Source organism: Myotis lucifugus, unplaced genomic scaffold (genome assembly GCF_000147115.1).
Source record: "Myotis lucifugus unplaced genomic scaffold, Myoluc2.0 scaffold_3, whole genome shotgun sequence".
NCBI classification, from domain to species: domain Eukaryota; kingdom Metazoa; phylum Chordata; class Mammalia; order Chiroptera; family Vespertilionidae; genus Myotis; species Myotis lucifugus.
The window spans coordinates 18,716,439-18,733,618 of record NW_005871051.1 but is presented as its reverse complement, the minus strand read 5'-3'; the positions used below and the strand labels follow the sequence as shown (position 1 = coordinate 18,733,618).

At 54.4% G+C, this 17,180-nt stretch overlaps 2 protein-coding genes across 20 annotated transcripts; both read left to right on the top strand.

The window, feature by feature from the left end:
* The first annotated feature begins 85 nt into the window (after positions 1-85).
* Positions 86-9,371, top strand: ATG9A (autophagy related 9A). 12 transcript variants are annotated; one of them, XM_006082543.3, is made up of 16 exons: positions 86-235; positions 1,175-1,231; positions 1,616-1,747; positions 1,845-1,888; positions 2,651-2,715; positions 3,493-3,654; positions 3,848-3,989; positions 4,228-4,976; positions 5,058-5,211; positions 5,315-5,494; positions 5,864-6,112; positions 6,315-6,493; positions 6,599-6,716; positions 7,478-7,703; positions 7,878-8,023; positions 8,305-9,371. In XM_006082543.3, exons 3-16 carry the CDS (start codon positions 1,645-1,647, stop codon positions 8,308-8,310), a joined length of 2,523 nt encoding a protein of 840 aa, XP_006082605.1. In that variant the 5' UTR covers positions 86-235; positions 1,175-1,231; positions 1,616-1,644; the 3' UTR covers positions 8,311-9,371. The 12 variants fall into 12 exon arrangements, with proteins under 12 accessions (XP_006082605.1, XP_023617227.1, XP_014318308.1 ...); XM_023761459.1 differs by having other exon boundaries at positions 7,478-7,765; positions 8,305-9,366; XM_014462822.2 differs by having other exon boundaries at positions 6,593-6,716; positions 8,305-9,366.
* Positions 9,372-9,525: 154 nt separating this feature from the next.
* ABCB6 (ATP binding cassette subfamily B member 6 (Langereis blood group)) lies at positions 9,526-17,085 on the top strand. Of its 8 annotated transcripts, none has more exons than XM_006082542.3 (19): positions 9,526-10,575; positions 10,889-11,026; positions 11,277-11,463; positions 11,662-11,763; positions 11,929-12,112; positions 12,932-13,053; positions 13,560-13,669; positions 13,866-13,931; positions 14,104-14,229; positions 14,384-14,460; positions 14,544-14,607; positions 14,720-14,805; positions 15,013-15,070; positions 15,278-15,382; positions 15,785-15,959; positions 16,094-16,206; positions 16,419-16,513; positions 16,588-16,656; positions 16,802-17,085. In XM_006082542.3, exons 1-19 carry the CDS (start codon positions 10,027-10,029, stop codon positions 16,911-16,913), a joined length of 2,538 nt encoding a protein of 845 aa, XP_006082604.1. In that variant the 5' UTR covers positions 9,526-10,026; the 3' UTR covers positions 16,914-17,085. The 8 variants fall into 8 exon arrangements, 6 of the variants coding, with proteins under 6 accessions (XP_006082604.1, XP_023617183.1, XP_023617173.1 ...); XM_014462817.2 differs by having other exon boundaries at positions 9,838-10,575; positions 15,722-15,959; XR_002831405.1 differs by lacking the exon at positions 16,094-16,206 and having other exon boundaries at positions 9,835-10,575; positions 15,722-15,959; positions 16,802-16,920.
* Positions 17,086-17,180: the final 95 nt, after the last annotated feature.

The following is a 17,180-nucleotide window of genomic DNA, read 5'->3' as shown; positions in this document are numbered from 1 at the left end:
CCCATTGGTCTTCTGCCCGCTCAAGACCCGCCTTTAGTCCCGCCCCCGAAGCGGGGAAAAAATGGGCCGTCGTGTCTCCGCCCCCCTATGCTCATTGGCCAGGCTGGCTGCTGGTGACAGTAAGTGGCAGGCGCCGGGCCTAGCTCTCTGGGTCGGGTCGAGTCCTACCGAGCTGTCGGATCCCCAGAATCACCGGGGTCACGGTTCCCGAGGTGAAGCGCGAGACCGGTTACGGGTATGTCAGGGCCCGGGCCGGACCTGGCCGGGGGCGCCCGCGGAGACCTGAGTGAGCTCGCGGCGGGTAACGGGGGAAGGGGCGCCGCGGGCGGGGCGGTGGCGCGCGGCCGGAATGTTTTGATAGCAGGGCATGCGGGCGGGCGCGCGCCAGCGGCGGGGGCGCGCGCAAGGTTGTCCGCTGTAGGGAGCCGAGCCCCGGGCCGGACCCTGGGGCGCGCTGGGCTCCAGTCGTGGCAACTGGGTGTGGGGAGGCCACCCAGCCCACCTGGGGTATCCGCTGTCGGACGGGCTCTCACCTCCAACATCCGCAGGAACCCCTGAGCCCAGGCCCGGCCGGCTGGGGTTCCATGGGCCCTGGGTCCACATTGCCCGGTGAGTGGTGAGTTCCCCGAGGGTTTGACCGGCTCCTGTGGACCCAGGGCTCTCACTAACCCAGGGACTCCCACCGGGGCCGGCCGGGCCGTGCTCCAGGGCCCCGGGACCGGGTGAGTGCCACCTAGACCATGCCTGGCTCCATGGACCTCCAGAACACACAGTTGGTCTAGGTCTAGGATCTGGATCTACCCCGGCCCGGTTAGGACTTCCCATCCAGGAGTTAGGCTTGCCCGCTGGCCCTTCAGTGCTCGGGGAGGAGAAGAGGTTGGCCAGAAAGGTCTCCTGGGGTTTGCGGCTTTGTGGACCCTGTTGGCCTAATTTCTGAGGCTGAAGTGGAGCAATGGAGAGACCTCAGGCCCTCACGGACTCAGTCTTCACAGCTTCAATAAGCCACTGCTTGAGCTGAATGAGTGGCCCTTTATAGTGCTGCCAGCGGAAATGCGCATGACCCTAGGCTGTCCCAGGCTTGGCCCCTCTTGGTGGGGTGGGGGGCATGCCTGCGAAGGTTGGTTTTTTCCCTGTCCCCACTCTACTCTCTGGGGCCTGACACCTTCTCCTCCAGCAGCTGCAGAGCCAGGACATCAAAGCTGGAGTGAAACAGACACTGTCCATGGAGCAGGTAAGGCCATGTGCTTATTTCAGACCTTTGTTTACAAAATGCTTCCAAACTGCTAGTCTCTTAGGAGACCAGGCTTCTCCAGAAGGGCAGGGAAAGGGCCCCTTCTCTCTACGAATAGAAAATGAAACAGATCCCCCAAAGGGGCGGAGTCTGGCTTCAGGCCAGCAGGCCTCAGCATATACTCAGTAAAGGCTCTGGGAATGACTGACCTCATTGGCCAGTTAAGGTCTCCCAAGCCCTGAACTTACTCCTCCTCTGTCTTTGAGTCAAGAAGACGGTAGTGGAAACCAAGGATTCTTTCTCACTCTTGGTCTAGTAGGCAGGACAGCAGACCAGCAGTATGGGGGGGCTGACCCTGGGTCTCTTCTTCCTCATTTCTGGCAGGTGGATAAGGTGGACAGGGGGCGGTGGTGATGGCGCAGTTTGACACTGAATACCAGCGCCTAGAGGCCTCCTACAGCGATTCACCCCCAGGAGAGGAGGACCTGTTGGTGCACGTCCCTGAGGGGAGCAAGTGTAAGTTCTTGGCCATGACAGCCAGAGCTGGGGCATGGGGGAGAGTTGGTGGAGTGGGGAGCAAGGGGCTCTGACATCTCTACTCCTGTGCCCACAGCACCTTGGCACCACATCGAAAACCTCGACCTCTTTTTCTCTCGAATATCCTTTGTGTCTCTGTGTTGGAGCTGTGGGACCTTTAGTCCCTCTCTAAGCCAGGCCTCTGATGGGAAGTTGGGGTGGGTTTGACTATAATCCCTGTAAGGGGGATGGAACTATTGAGGTTAAAAGAGGATGGGGGAAATGATGATTGTTCTAAGTAATGATATCCCACATTTACCAAGAGCTATGTACTTTTCACTTTTTTTTTAATGTTGGGTTGTTTTTTTAAAATATTTATATTGATTTCAGAGAGGAATGTGGAAGGAGAGAGAGACAGAAACATCAAGGATAAGCGAGAATCACTGCCTCCTGCATGCCCCACACTGGGGATCGAGCCCACAACCCGGGCATGTGCCCTGATCAGGAATCGAACCGTGACCTCCTGGTTCATAGGTTGACACTTAACCACACTGGCCAGGCGGTGCCTTTCACTTGTGGTGTTTATTTATAAGGAACCTCTCTAAGAGTGCTTCTCCTTTTTGATGGGATGCTAATAACCATAATAATTAATGTCTTTTGACTCATTCTGTGTCAGCTCTATGTTAAATACTTTACATGCATTGTCTTAGACCTAATAATCCTATGAGATAAGTGCTGTTATTCCCAATATATCACTGCAGACAAAAGCTTAAAGAGGTTAAGTACTTGGCCAAAATTACATGGCTAGAAAGTCATTGAGCCAGGACTTAAGCTCAGGTATGTGACACCAAAGTCTGCTCTTAATTGCCGTCTCTACGAACCACTTTTTCTTAAGAATTACACGTTTATAATCTACACCAGAAGAATGGCTTCACTTGTATGCTCATCGGGGAGATCTTTGAGCTTATGTAAGTATAAAAAGGGTTGGATCATTTGGTAAAGAAATACATCTCAGTCTTTACTCTCCTTGAGCTCACCCCTGGCCCTACCTGCCAATGCATCTCAGTCCCAGGCTCAAAATTCTGCAAACCTTTGTATTTCAGGGAGTGATATGGCACCAAAATTTACAGCCTTCACCATTTTTATCTCCCATATAAGCTTTCCAAGTTCTGTCTCTGCCATGAAGAGAATTCAGACTTGATCATTTCATCAGAGCTCCAGTGGAATGGGCATGCTTCCGTCAGATGCCAGCCACTTGAGAAAAGTGCCTCTGTTCTGCCTTGGTTGCGCCTTAGACCTGCTGCTGGGCAGAGAGCCTTCTAAGAGGAAGGAGCCATATGACCTTGCCAAAGAGGAAGGGGTTGGGAAACCGTCCCTCAGTAAGAAAAGAGTTCAAATCCCCAAAGGGCTTCTAACGACTACATCAAAAGGAAGTCAGGGACCAGGAACCAGCGACAACAATCAAGACTTTTGAAAGAGTCCAGTAAGCAGTGGCAGAGATTACTGTGAGGCGAAAGACAGAAGCACACTGATTCTGTAGGGCCTGAAGCTAAAAGCAAAAAAATAGGAGTTTGTTTGTAGGGCTGAGCAGTAGAGAGAGCCCATGAGGAGCTCCCCAGCCCCTCCATTTCCCAGAGGCTGCTCCCTAATCTTGTCCCGCTGCTTCCAGACTCCTCTCTTTTCCACACTATTTCACTGGTGCCTCTCTGACTCTTGGGCTGCGCCCCCTCTTCCCAACTCTCCAGGCAGTTCCTCTTTGTGGTTGCCTTCACCACCTTTCTGGTCAGCTGTGTGGACTATGACATCTTATTTGCCAACAAGATGGTGAACCACAGTCTTCACCCCACCGAGCCCGTCAAGGTCACTCTGCCAGATGCCTTTTTGCCTGCCCAAGTCTGTAGTGCCAGGTAAGGGCTGCAGGTCAGAGGGCATCAGAGTCTGTAGTTCTGATCGAAGGTGGGGAATGGAATGGAATGTGAGGCAGTAACACATTCCCTAGAACAGAGACTCAGGCCCAGCCTTGCCAAATCCTCCAGGAGAGCAGCTTATCTGCCAAGACTCCTTAAAGGCACCCCTTCTCGCCATTTTTTACCCCACCAGGATTCAGGAAAATGGCTCTCTCATCACCATTCTGGTCATCGCTGGTGTCTTCTGGGTCCACCGGCTTATCAAGTTCATCTATAACATTTGCTGCTACTGGGAGATCCACTCCTTCTACCTGCATGCTCTGCGCATCCCCATGGTGAGACTGGGAAGTTGGGCAGTTAGCGCCACAGCCCAAAATGCCTTCTTCACCTTGGTAAGGGTGGGGTGTATTCCTGGGCATCAGGCCTCCTCAGCTGTCATTGGCAGGTGAGGGAGCATCTGCTTAAGGGCTCCACTCAACTAAGCACAGGACCCTGAGCCTCTCAGGTAATGCAGGGCAAGGGGTCAAGGCAACCATCCCACCTTCCACACCTTGTCTCTTCCCCACCCCACAGTCTGCCCTTCCATACTGCACGTGGCAGGAAGTGCAGGCTCGGATTGTGCAGACCCAGAAAGAGCACCAGATCTGTATCCACAAGCGTGAGCTGACAGAGCTGGACATATACCACCGCATCCTCCGTTTCCAGAACTACATGGTGGCACTGGTTAACAAATCCCTCCTGCCCCTGCGTTTCCGCCTGCCTGGCCTTGGGGAGGTTGTCTTCTTCACCCGTGGCCTCAAGTACAACTTCGAGCTGATCCTCTTCTGGGGACCTGGCTCTCTGTTTCTCAATGAGTGGAGCCTCAAGGCTGAGTACAAACGTGGGGGGCAACGGCTAGAGTTGGCCCAGCGCCTCAGCAACCGCATCCTGTGGATTGGCATCGCCAACTTCCTGCTGTGCCCCCTCATCCTCATCTGGCAGATCCTCTATGCCTTCTTCAGCTATGCTGAGGTGCTGAAGCGGGAGCCTGGGGCCCTGGGAGCACGTTGCTGGTCACTCTATGGCCGCTGCTACCTCCGCCACTTCAACGAGCTGGAGCATGAGCTGCAGTCCCGTCTGAACCGTGGCTACAAGCCAGCCTCCAAGTACATGAATTGCTTCTTGTCACCTCTGCTGACACTGCTGGCCAAGAATTGCGCCTTCTTTGCTGGCTCCATCCTGGCCGTGCTTATTGCCCTCACCATCTACGACGAAGATGTGTTAGCTGTGGAACACGTCCTCACCACCGTCACACTCCTGGGGGTCACTGTGACCGTGTGCAGGTGGGTCGGGTAGCAGGTGGGAGCGAGCTGACTAGCATTCCCTGGCCAGGCTGACGTCTCACTGTGACCCTGGTCCTGCAGGTCCTTTATCCCAGACCAGCACCTGGTGTTCTGCCCTGAGCAGCTGCTCCGCGTGATCCTCGCTCACATCCACTACATGCCCGACCACTGGCAGGGTAATGCCCACCGCTCGCAGACCCGGGACGAGTTTGCCCAGCTCTTCCAGTACAAGGCAGTGAGTGGAGTTGGAGTTAGGGCCTGCTAGAAACTGGCCGATAGCTTGGTGGTGAGGCCTGGGATCCCTCCTGCTCTCATGGCCTTGGTCCCTTCCCTTGTAGGTGTTCATCTTGGAGGAGTTACTGAGCCCCATTGTCACACCCCTCATCCTCATCTTCTGCCTGCGTCCGCGGGCCCTGGAAATTATAGACTTCTTCCGCAATTTCACTGTGGAGGTCGTTGGTGTTGGAGATACCTGCTCCTTTGCCCAGATGGATGTTCGCCAGCATGGGCATCCCCAGGTACTGGGAGAGGAGGGGGCAGGTGGCTAGAGACAGTGCTGGCAAACTGCAAAAAGGTATTTCTCCTGAGCCAACACCTCACAAAACAGCAGCCCTGTCTCCAGGCACACACTGCTTAATAAACAGGAGCCTGGGCTGGATTTTAGCCCTAAACTGGCACTCTTGGCCAAGAAGCTCCCTGAGAAAGGCACAAACCAAGCAATTAGCTCAGCGTGTGGCCACTCCTGGGGTGGGCACCAGGGCCCTGGACAAGATACAGCAGTGTATTTCGGTCTCTGTCCTCCATGGGTAAACCTCTCCCTAGCAGGACAGGTACAAAAAGGGTTCCTGTAAGAGAACTATCCTCTCACTGTGGCCTCTCTTGTGCAGTGGCTATCTGCTGGTCAGACCGAGGCCTCAGTGTACCAGCAAGCCGAGGACGGGAAAACGGAGTTGTCACTTATGCACTTTGCCATCACCAACCCTGGCTGGCAGCCACCACGTGAGAGCACGGCCTTCCTGGGTTTCCTCAAGGAACAGGTTCAGCGGGATGGAGCAGCTGCTGGCCTTGCCCAAGGGGGTCTACTCCCTGAAAATGCCCTCTTTACGTCCATCCAGTCCTTACAATCTGAGTCTGAGGTATGTTCCTGGGGGCTGGGAGATGATGGGCAGAGTGGACTCCAGGAGCTGGAGTTGAGAACTGGGCATGGGGTGGAAGGGCCTACCCTATAGTTTTCCTTCTCTCTGTTTAGTCTGTGTCATTGGTTCCTGATATAAAAAATATTGGGGGCCCCAGAGGCTTCCCTCCTGCCCTGAGAATTCTCACCCCTTTCTTTCATAGCCACTGAGTCTTATTGCAAATGTAGTGGCCGGCTCATCTTGCCGTGGTCCTTCACTGCCCAGAGACCTGCAGGGTTCCAGGCACAGGACTGAAGTCGCCTCTGCCCTGTGCTCCTTCTCCCCTCTGCAACCTGGTCAGGTTTCCACAGGCCGGGCTCCCAGTACCATGACAGGCTCTGGGTGAGTAGAGGTGGGCCAAGATGGGAGGGCATGGCAGTAGCACCTAGCATTTTATATCGGTCTCAGAAATGTTAATAACTGCTGTCTCTGTGCTGGGAGGGACAGGATGGATGCCAGGACAGCCAGCTCTGGGAGCAGTGTGTGGGAAGGACAGCTGCAGAGCCTGGTGCTGTCAGAATATGCATCCACTGAGATGAGCCTGCACGCCCTCTATATGCACCAGGTGAGTGGGCCGCAAGGAGCAAGGCCACGGACCCAAGGTAGCAGTTGAAAAATAGAATAGAGGGTTTTAGACACGGAGAAGCAAGACGTAGGTTCAAATCTCTACTCTGCCATTTACCTGCTCTGCAATTTCCATTCCAACATATACCCTCTTACTATCCATTTAGCCAAGCTTATTCTCATCCAGGGCCTTTACACACTGTGGTGTCCCCTGCCAAGAATCCCCTTCCCTGAGATATTTATATGGCTCCCTCCTTCTCCTTATCAGATCTCTGCTCTTAGCTTTTCCATGTGACAGTCTCTGGCCACACTGAGTAAAAACTTCCCTTGCCCGCCCTTCTGAATCTTCCCACTCCATTTTTCTCCATAGCATTTAGCACCATCTGACTTTTTTTTTTCATCTGACATATTTTATTATTTCCTTATTTATTTGTTTATTGTCTGTTCTCCCCCCTTCCTCCCTCCTAAGTATATAAGCCCGAAAGGGGCTTGGATTTTGATCTGTTTTTCACTGCTATATCCCCAGCACCTAAAAGAGTGCCTGGCACTTAGATCCATAGTTTGTTCTTAAACCAGGGGTCTGCTAAGAATTTAACCTGTAAAACATTGTATGTATGTTACACACTATTAACACAATAGATACTCTGGTCAGTGATTCTAGGTGAGATGGTATAAATGGGAACTGGCTGATACCATGGTGGGGAGCAGCTGTTTCAGACAGATACCCTTCTGTTCCCAACTAATGAGCCCCCCACTTCTCAGCTCCACAAGCAGCAGGCCCAGGCTGAACCTGAGAGGCATGTGTGGCACCGCCGGGAGAGTGATGACAGTGGGGAGAGTGCTCCTGAAGAGGGGGGAGAAGGTGTCCGGCACCTCCAATCTATCCCCCGCTCTGCCAGCTATCCCTGTGCTGCTGTACCCCGGCCTGGAGCACCAGAGACCACTGCCCTGCAAGGGGGCTTCCAGAGGCGCTACGGTGGCATCACAGGTATCCAGTGGGCATTCAGGAGGACACAGCCTTTCTTCGCATCCCTCTTGGTGAAGAAAGAAGTGAGAGGGACCAGGCCAAGGAGAATAACCCCTCTCTGTCCCCACACAGGGCAACCCTTTCCCTCATTCCTGTTTGTATTCGTTCTAAGAGTATGTTTACTTGTGTCTCTAGATCCTGGCACAGTGCCCCGGGCTCCCTCTCACTTCTCTCGGCTGCCCCTTGGCGGGTGGGCTGAAGATGGACAGTCAGCATCAAGGCACCCAGAGCCCGTGCCCGAGGAGGGCTCTGAGGATGAGCTTCCCCCTCAGGTGCACAAGGTAAGGGCTCCAGGACTTGTTAACAATGGCCAGAAATAGCAACTTCCAGGCTGAGGTCAAAGCTCACGTGAAGGAAGTTGGGCCTCTCAAGCAGAGATTCTGCACCCTTTCACCCAAAATACACTCCCCTTTCTTTCCTCACCTGCTCTGAAATACAGGCCTTGATTTTTCCTTTGCTTACCTCCCCAAGGATCAAGCTTTTCCTTTTATCTCCAGCTTCTTTTAGGTAAGCAGCAGATAGCTGAAGACTATCTCTGCTACCAACCCTCTTCTCTCCACAGGTCTAGACAAGGCTGAGGAGGGTCCCTATGCCCCAGGATGCAGGCATCTGTTGCCCTGCCATCCCATCCACCTGCCATGGAGGGCTTCTCTGAGTGTTGCCTGGCTCCACGCGTATGGTGTTTGTGTGTCCGTGCCTGGCCAAGAGAGGTGCCAATACTAGGCTCACCACAGCCCCAGGAGAGAAATTGGGGGCCTAGGACCAGGGCACACAGGACTCTAGCCTCATCCCCAGGAACCCACTTGGCTCGGAGTGTGGTGCTAGCAACTGGTCCCCAGCCCAGCCCCAATACTGCCACCTTTGCACCTACCCCTACGAGTTTCCAGAGGACTGCCCACCACAGAAGCTGCCAACCAGGGAGAACCTGTGCCAACTGTGGAGTGGGGAGGTTGGGCCTGGACCCTCAACCTCTGTGGCCTCCCTCTCCCCACCCTGAACAGATGAGCAGCTCAGGCTGTGGCCCTTACCTCACCCCCAGTTCTCCCAGTGCTACAGCCTGCTCACCCCTCCCTCCCTGCACATCACTGGCATGTGAGCTGCTTGCTCTGGTTCTGTTCGCTTGTTGCCCTCCTGTTCAACTTTTGACTTGCGTTGGCGTAGAGGCCCTAGCTCCCAGCTCCTCTCACGCTATCTTTTGACACTAAGGATGGTTTCTAAATTACAGGAGCAGGATGGAAATTTTTTGCTGCCCTGTCCAATTTTTCAGATGGCTCCTGGGAGACTGAGGCCTTCCTGGCCCCCATTACTGCTTATTGTACCCCCATCCCTCCCACCTCCTGCACAAGGGACGGGGTTGGAGTATGCCCTGGTCCGTCTACCTCCCAGCAAGAGAGCTCTGACCTGCCTCCTGTTGTCCCCTAGAGGGGGACAGAGGGGCGGCAGGATGGCTTCGCCCTAGGCTTTGGGCTGCCGCATTGCATGCTGGGACCCAGCTCTTACCCTCAGCCCCACCCTCGGCTCCGGTCCGCTGCGGGGAGTGGTGAGTTGCGCTGCCTGAACTCGCCGCGGGACGCAGTGGTGACTGTGTACAGCTTCATTACCCTTAATAAAGAAGGGACTTTGACCAGGTCGCGGCCATGTTGTCTCCACGGCTAGGGTTCGGGGAACAAGCGGAGTGGGGTACATGGGGTCCCTACAGGTGGCTGGGGACCGGGACAGGCCCTGTAGGAAAGTGGGCCTAAAGGCGGTGGCGGACATACCGAGCCAGCGGGCTTAGCAAAAGGGCCGTTTCCGATCCAAGGCTCCTTGGAGGTCAAGGTCTCCAGCCGGATGGGCGGTCAGATTTCCCGCTCTGAGCACGTGACCGAGCTGACTCCGCTGGTTTGTTTCGCCTTCCCCAGCACCCCTTCCCCCCGCCCCTTCGGTGACACATCGCCAATGACTGGGAAGGGACTGGGCGGTTACGGTGGGCGGAGCTGCTGCAAAAGAATGCGGCTCGAGTCGACACCACGTCCGTGTGGAGCGGACTCAGCCCGGGGTCCCAGCGAGCGAGGGGCGGCCGGGAGAGGCGGCGGACGTGCCCTGCGTGAGTGCGCCGAGTGCGTGGCGGCGGCGCACGCGCCGAGCGAGTGGGCGGTGTGGCTGGGTCCACGTGCATCCCTGACAGCGACCCCCGCGGCTCCATGACCCGAGGTCGCCCGGCATCCGCGCCCCTCCCCAAGCGGCTGGCCCCGTTCGCCTGTCCCGCAGCCCCCGCAGCCTCGGCCTGCGGCCCCGCATTGCCATGGTGACTGTGGGCAACTACTGCGAGGCCGAAGGGCCCGCGGGTCCGGCCTGGGCGCAGGGTGGCCTGAGCCCCTGCTTCTTCTTCACCCTCACGCCCTCGGTGCTGATGGCCCTGGGGACTCTGGCCTTGGTGCTGGCCCTTCCCTGCAAGCGTCGGGAGCGGCCAGCAGTCGCCGACGCGCTGTCTTGGGGGGCCGGTCCTCGTGTCGCTCCCTACGTGCTGCAGCTGCTTCTGGCCACACTTCAGGTGGCCTTGCCCCTGGCCAGCCTGGTTGGTCGAGTGGGCACTGCGCGGAGGGCCCCGCTGCCAGGTTACCTGCTGCTGGCTTCCATACTGGGCACCCTGGCCGGCGCCTGTGGCTTGGGACTGCTCGTTGTGGAACGGAGCCAGGCGCGGCAGAAGCTAGCAATGGGCGCCTGGATCAAATTCAGTCACAGCCCCGGTCTCCTGCTCCTCTGGACTGTGGCTTTTGCAGCCGAGAACTTGGCCCTGGTGTCTTGGAACAGCCCACAGTGGTGGTGGGCAAGGGCGGACTTGGGCCAGCAGGTGAGGGACCTCATGGGAGAGTGGAAGCATGGGTGGCAGGGGTTGGGAAGAAGGATGTCAAGTCTGGTCATACTGGCTCCACGCTTTGGGGTGACTCTTAAGGGAAGAGGGAGGGGCTGACGCTGGCTGGGAGCTGATAGCCAGCTGGTAGGGCGTGTCTGTGCTGAGTCATTGTGGATTTTTTCCCAGCCCATTAGATGCTGGGCCCCGAGGAGGAACCAGGGTGCATGCCCTACCAATCCCCAACCCTGTTATTAGTAGTAACAATGGGATTTGGCCCTATTTGATACTCTCCTCACATGTTTCATTCTAGGTACAGTTTAGCCTGTGGGTGCTGCGCTATGTGGTCTCTGGAGGGCTTTTTGTCCTGGGGCTCTGGGCTCCAGGACTTCGTCCCCAGTCCTACACATTTCGGGTCAATGAAGACGATCAGGATGTAGAAAGGAGCCAGGTACACCTCAACTTTTGAACCTTAGGGTCTGTCTTAACTTCATTTCTTGGCATCATTTTTTCCTACCACAATAAACTGTTTCTTACCCAAATCTCACATTGTGCCCTGTTAGCCTTTCTGACCCCATCGGGGCTTACTTGTGGGTCTAAAATGCCTGGGATCTGCACTCCCATACATTTTTCCTAGAAGGTTTCTGGCTAGTGCACTTCTTTATGATTTCTAAGCTTCCCTCTATGTTTCACCATCCTAGGTTCAGTCAACAGAGGGGCTACCAGCATCTACCTGGCGAGACTTTGGCAGGAAGCTCCGGCTACTGGGTGGCTACCTGTGGCCTCGGGGAAATCCAGCTCTGCAACTTGTTGTGGTCATCTGCCTGGGGCTCATGGGGTTGGACCGGGGACTGAATGTGTTGGTGCCCATCTTCTATAGGGATATAGGTGAGGGAGAGGGGTGCCAGCTTAGCACTCTGGTCCTTCATTGGACTGGTTGGGGGGGGAGGGGCGGTCAACCCAGGGCAGTGCGACAGAGTTGAGAGCTGGGTGGTCAGAAAAAGGCTATGGCTGGTGCCTGGGGCAGTCTCTCCTGAAGAGGGGACTAGGGGGCCATCAGTGGGCTTAGACTCATTTTCTCCATAGTAAACTTGCTGACTGAGAAGGCACCTTGGCACTCCCTGGCCTGGACTGTTACCACCTATGTCTTCCTCAAGTTCCTCCAGGGCGGTGGCACTGGCAGTACAGGTATGGGGGACTCTCACCCTGGTTGGTACTGGCCCCTTCTTCTCCTCCCCATAGTTCCCTCCCACAGGCATGCCTCCCCTGGACTCTTTGGTGCTTTCTGACCTTTCACATCTGGGTGCTGGGCTGATGTCAATTGTCCCCTTAGCCCTACTGAATCCTCCTCAGGCTTTGTGAGCAACCTTCGCACATTCCTGTGGATCAGGGTGCAGCAGTTCACAGCTCGGGGGATGGAGCTGCGCCTCTTCTCCCACCTGCATGAGCTCTCACTGCGCTGGCACCTGGGGCGCCGAACAGGGGAGGTGCTGCGAGTCGTTGACCGGGGCACAGCCAGTGTCACTGGGCTGCTCAGGTACCAAGCCCATGGAAAGGAGTGTGAGGGGGTGGGGCAGGAAAAGCAGGGGGGCCTGAGAACAGACCCAGCTTGAGGAGCTGCCCCTTCGCCCTCTTTTTCTAATAAGGTTAATGTACATATGCTCTGTAATAACTTAAAGTAGATTGAGAGCATATCTCTTTTGAATTCTACTCACTTCTTCAGAGGTTTCCACTGCATTTAGTATGTTGAGTTCTGCTTCTTGGCATTTTTACATGTATATGTGCAGACTCCCAGAACTAAAGTGGTATTGTGAAGGTTTTTCCTAAAACAAATGGTATCACAATATAGGCATCATCCTCAGAGTTGCATTATTTTTTTTTACTTTTTAAATATATTTTTTATTGACTTCAGAGAGGAAGGGAGAGGGAGAGAGAGATGGAAACATCAATGAGAGAGAATCATTGATTGGCTACCTCCTGCATGCCCCCTACTTGGGATCAAGCCCACAACTTGGGCATGTGTCCTTGACTGTAATCGAACCCAGGACCCTTCAGTCCTCAGGTGACACTCTATCCACTGAGCCAGACCACTAGGGCCTCACAGTTGATTAACAAAATGTTACGGAGATATATTCTCATTGGAGCATGAAGATCTCCCTCTTTCATTATGATAGACCCAGAGCATTCTGTAGTTTGGCATGCTGTGTTTACTTTAGCCATCCATCTCCTGAGGGGCATTTAGCTTGATTGCAGTCTGTTGCTGTTGAAAACAAAAAACCACACTGAAACTGCTAGAGGTAGAGTTGCTGGCTCTGAGTCCTTATATTTTTCTTTGTCACTTGACTTCCCCTCCCAGCTACCTGATATTCAACATTCTCCCCACACTGGCTGACATCATCATTGGCATCATCTACTTCAGCATGTTCTTCAATGCCTGGTTTGGCCTCATCGTGTTCCTGTGCATGAGTCTTTACCTCAGTGCGTGCTGCTTGGTGAAACCAGCTCCCTGAACTCTCCAAGGACTCCCTTGAGCATGAGCTCTGACCCCACTTGGGTGACCCAGTTTGGAAGACTATAGATTAGTGGACTTGAATAGTCTCCTCAGCTCCCCAATAATGGTGGATGGGCATACTCCTCAGCCATGGAAACTTTAGCTTAACCTGTGTGGAGGTCCAGGGCTTGTGGTCACATTAGGTCCCATTGTGGATACGAGTCAAGGAGGAAGCTCACTCTGTCACAGATGCAGCTTGCCTTGATTTGCTCATCAAAAGCATTTTCACAGATGAGGCTTTGTACAGGCTGCAAAGATATCTTGGACACAGCCTCTTCCCTCAGGGAGCTTAGGATGTTCTCTCTTTAGAACCTGGGTCCCTGGGCTGTAACGTAGGGTTAGTGTGTAGTAGGCATCAGACATACACATGTGGTTTCTGCTGTTGAAAATGTCTTGATCTCTTCTCCTTTTCCCTCCTCCTTTCATGCTATAGCCCTAACCATCGTGGTCACTGAGTGGAGAACAAAGTTTCGACGTGATATGAACACACAGGAAAATGCTACTCGGGCACGAGCCGTGGACTCTTTGCTAAACTTTGAAACGGTAACAGAGGCCTTAGTGGCAGTGGTGTGAAGCATGGAAATATGGAGGTTTGTGCCTGGGACCACCAAGGCTGCTGAGGAGCTGGGGGGTGCAAGATGTGCTATTTAAAATTAGGAAGGAGGGATTGGGGATCTGGAAGCAATGATCCAGGTGCTGAATGCTGCAGCCATGTCAAATGGTGCTTTGAATTCATCAGGTGAAGTATTACAATGCAGAAGGTTATGAAGTGGAACGTTATCGAGAAGCCATCATTAAATATCAGGTGAGCACGCTAGTTTGAGGCCTACTGACAGCAATGGCCTGGCCTTGTGGAATTACCAGAGCCAAAAAGAATAAAATTTGGGCTGTGAGGTTGAAGGTGCCTGGGCCCAGGTTTGGATTTGGTGATGGTCAGCGCATATGTGACATTCCTCTCTCCCATGTTATTTCCACAGGGTTTGGAGTGGAAGTCAAGCGCGTCACTGGTTTTACTAAATCAGACTCAGAACCTGGTGATTGGACTTGGGCTGCTTGCTGGCTCGCTGCTTTGTGCATACTTTGTCAGTGAGCAGAAGCTACAGGTGAGGGAATTGTGCTGGGGACAGGGAAGAGGGGGCCTGGGGTCTATGTCTGGCCACCAGGCTCCTGGCTGGGAAGCAGAGAGATGACAGGAAGTGGGCAGGGTGATAACCTGAAGGCCTCTTGTGGATGATCCTCTTCCCTGGATCTCCACAGGTTGGGGACTTTGTGCTCTTTGGCACCTACATCATCCAGCTGTACATGCCCCTCAACTGGTTTGGCACCTACTACAGGTAACCTGATCCCTGGCCCTCACCTGTGCAGTGCATTATTTCCCCAGCTCCTCAGAGGAGCTCCAACCATTACCTGCTTGCAGGATGATCCAGACCAACTTCATTGACATGGAGAACATGTTTGACCTGCTGAAGGAGGAAACAGAAGTGAGTGGAGAGAGAGGAGTGGGGCTTGGGGGAGTGAGAGCCGCGTGGTATTCCTGGTGTCTGGAGAATACCAGACCTGTAACAGCGCCACGCATTGGTGACACTCTCCCAGGTGAAGGACCTTGCTGGAGCAGGGCCCCTTCGCTTCCAGAGGGGCCAGATTGAGTTTGAGAATGTGCACTTCAGCTACGCTGATGGGTGAGCCCCTCCCCTTTTGCCGTCCCTGGACCCTTTCCCACTGTCTACTTACTGCCTTCCTGCCCCTCATCCCTGCTTCTTAGCCATCCCTGCTTCTTGGGAAGAGAGCCCACACAGGGGAGGGTCAGGGCCGAGTAGTAGCTCTGGTGATGGAAGGGGGCACTGGGAGTGCAGCAGGCCTGCTGACCATACCCGCTCTTCTTGCAGGCGGGAGACCCTGCAGGATGTGTCCTTCACTGTGATGCCTGGGCAGACCCTGGCCCTGGTAAGAGGAAACCCAGCCACTTGGCCCAGCCTTCTCCATCTTTCCTTATTCCAGTGTCCATGGTAGCTTGTGACCCAGGCTGGGAGTTAGAGAGCCCTGTCATGTGTGGTCACATGTGAATGTGGCAGCCTCCATGGACATTGGTGCCATCTTGGAGAAAAAGCCTTAAAAGCCAACAGGCCTAAGAATGCGTTTCCCTTACAACAGGTGGGCCCATCTGGAGCAGGGAAGAGCACAATTTTGCGTCTGCTCTTTCGCTTCTATGACATCAGCTCTGGCTGCATCCGAATAGATGGTCAGGACATTTCACAGGTGAGGTTGTTTGGGAGGAAACTGTCATTGTGTGTCAAAGAATGGTAAGTGCTGAGCATCCAGGGAGAGGAGGAGACCTCACCTCTTCAAAAAGCTGGGGCAGGAGACCTTAGCCTTTCTAGCACCATCTTACCTACACTAGAAAGAGTCATGTATGGTGCTGTACACGGTACAAAGATCAGCAGCAGTCTAGGGAAGCAGGGAGAGAATGGGACTTTTCTTTTTAGTGATGGGGAAATAGACTCAGAGAGGTTGAGTGACTCGTCCACACAGCTAGGGTTTGGGGTGGTGGTGCAGGAATTTTACCCAGGGCCTCTCATCCCATGTGCTTTCCGCCAGCCCATCCTTCCTCCTAGGCCTGGGGGGATCTCACAGGCCAGGAATATGGTCTCTTGGCCCCAGGTGACCCAGATCTCCCTCCGGTCTCACATTGGAGTTGTGCCCCAGGACACCGTCCTCTTCAATGACACCATTGCCAACAATATTCGCTATGGCCGCATCACAGCTGGGAATGATGAGGTGCAGGCTGCTGCCAAGGCTGCAGGCATCCATGATGCCATTCTGGCTTTCCCTGAGGGTGAGCTTCCCTGGCCCTGTTTTGCCCTGGGCTGTTACTCCCTCTGTCCTCTGTTCCATCCCTTCCTTGCCTCATCTGAACACAGAAACCAAGTTTATCATGTGTGACCTGAGGGAGGTGGGCAATATCCACAGGGTATGAGACGCAGGTGGGCGAGCGGGGACTGAAGCTGAGCGGTGGGGAGAAGCAGCGTGTCGCCATCGCCCGCACCATTCTCAAGGCCCCCGACATCATTCTGCTGGATGAGGTGAGGGCCCTGGGCAGCCTTCACCCCTCCCTCCTGCCCTGCCTGTGCCCATGCCATTCCTACGGGGCACTGTTTTCCAGGAATCCATGTTTCACAAAACACCTTACAGTTCTCAAGTGCAAACAAGGTTCTTTTTGATACCTGAGACCTCGGCCAGCAGCTTGCTGGGAATTTGGGTGGCAAGGGCAGTTTTACCCAGACCCTCTCTGTAGGCAACATCAGCGTTGGATACATCTAATGAGAGGGCCATCCAGTCTTCTCTGGCCAAAGTCTGCGCCAACCGCACCACCATTGTAGTGGCACACAGGTACAGGACCGGGGCAGCAGGCAGCGGGGCCACTTTTGGGGGTGCGGTGGGTAACTGGTCTCTTGACTTCTCAGGCTTTCAACTGTGGTCAATGCTGACCAGATCCTCGTCATCAAGGATGGCTGCATTGTGGAGAGAGGACGGTAAGGGGCACAGCAGGATGAACAGGGCTGGGCCTCTGAGAGAGGAGCTCTCTCTCGCCAAATCCCTGTTATCTCTGTGGGCTGGTGGCGAGAACTCTTGTGGTGAAACTGATAGTTGGGACTTACACTTTCCTCCTTGCTCCAGGCACGAGGCTCTGTTGTCCCGAGGCGGGATGTATGCGGACATGTGGCGGTTACAGCAGCAGGGACAGGATGAAATCGCTGAAGATACCAAACCCCAGTCTAAGGCACGGTGACCAAAGTTGTGGCTACTTCCTTCCCAAAGGGTCACTGAAATTCAGGGAATAAGATGTACCCTTCTTCCATGGCATATTTTATCCTGGTCTTGGGGTGCTGTGCTAGCCAAAGTGGGGGAAAGGGACCTTTCAGTAAAGCAATTTTTGGGGAAATAAAAGTGTGTGGACTGTGCTAGGACCACTGTGACTTCATGATGTGGCATATTGCAGTAGGCCTCTACTCTTAGATTGGGTGAGCATTCTTGACAGGACTCTACTGGTTTTGGT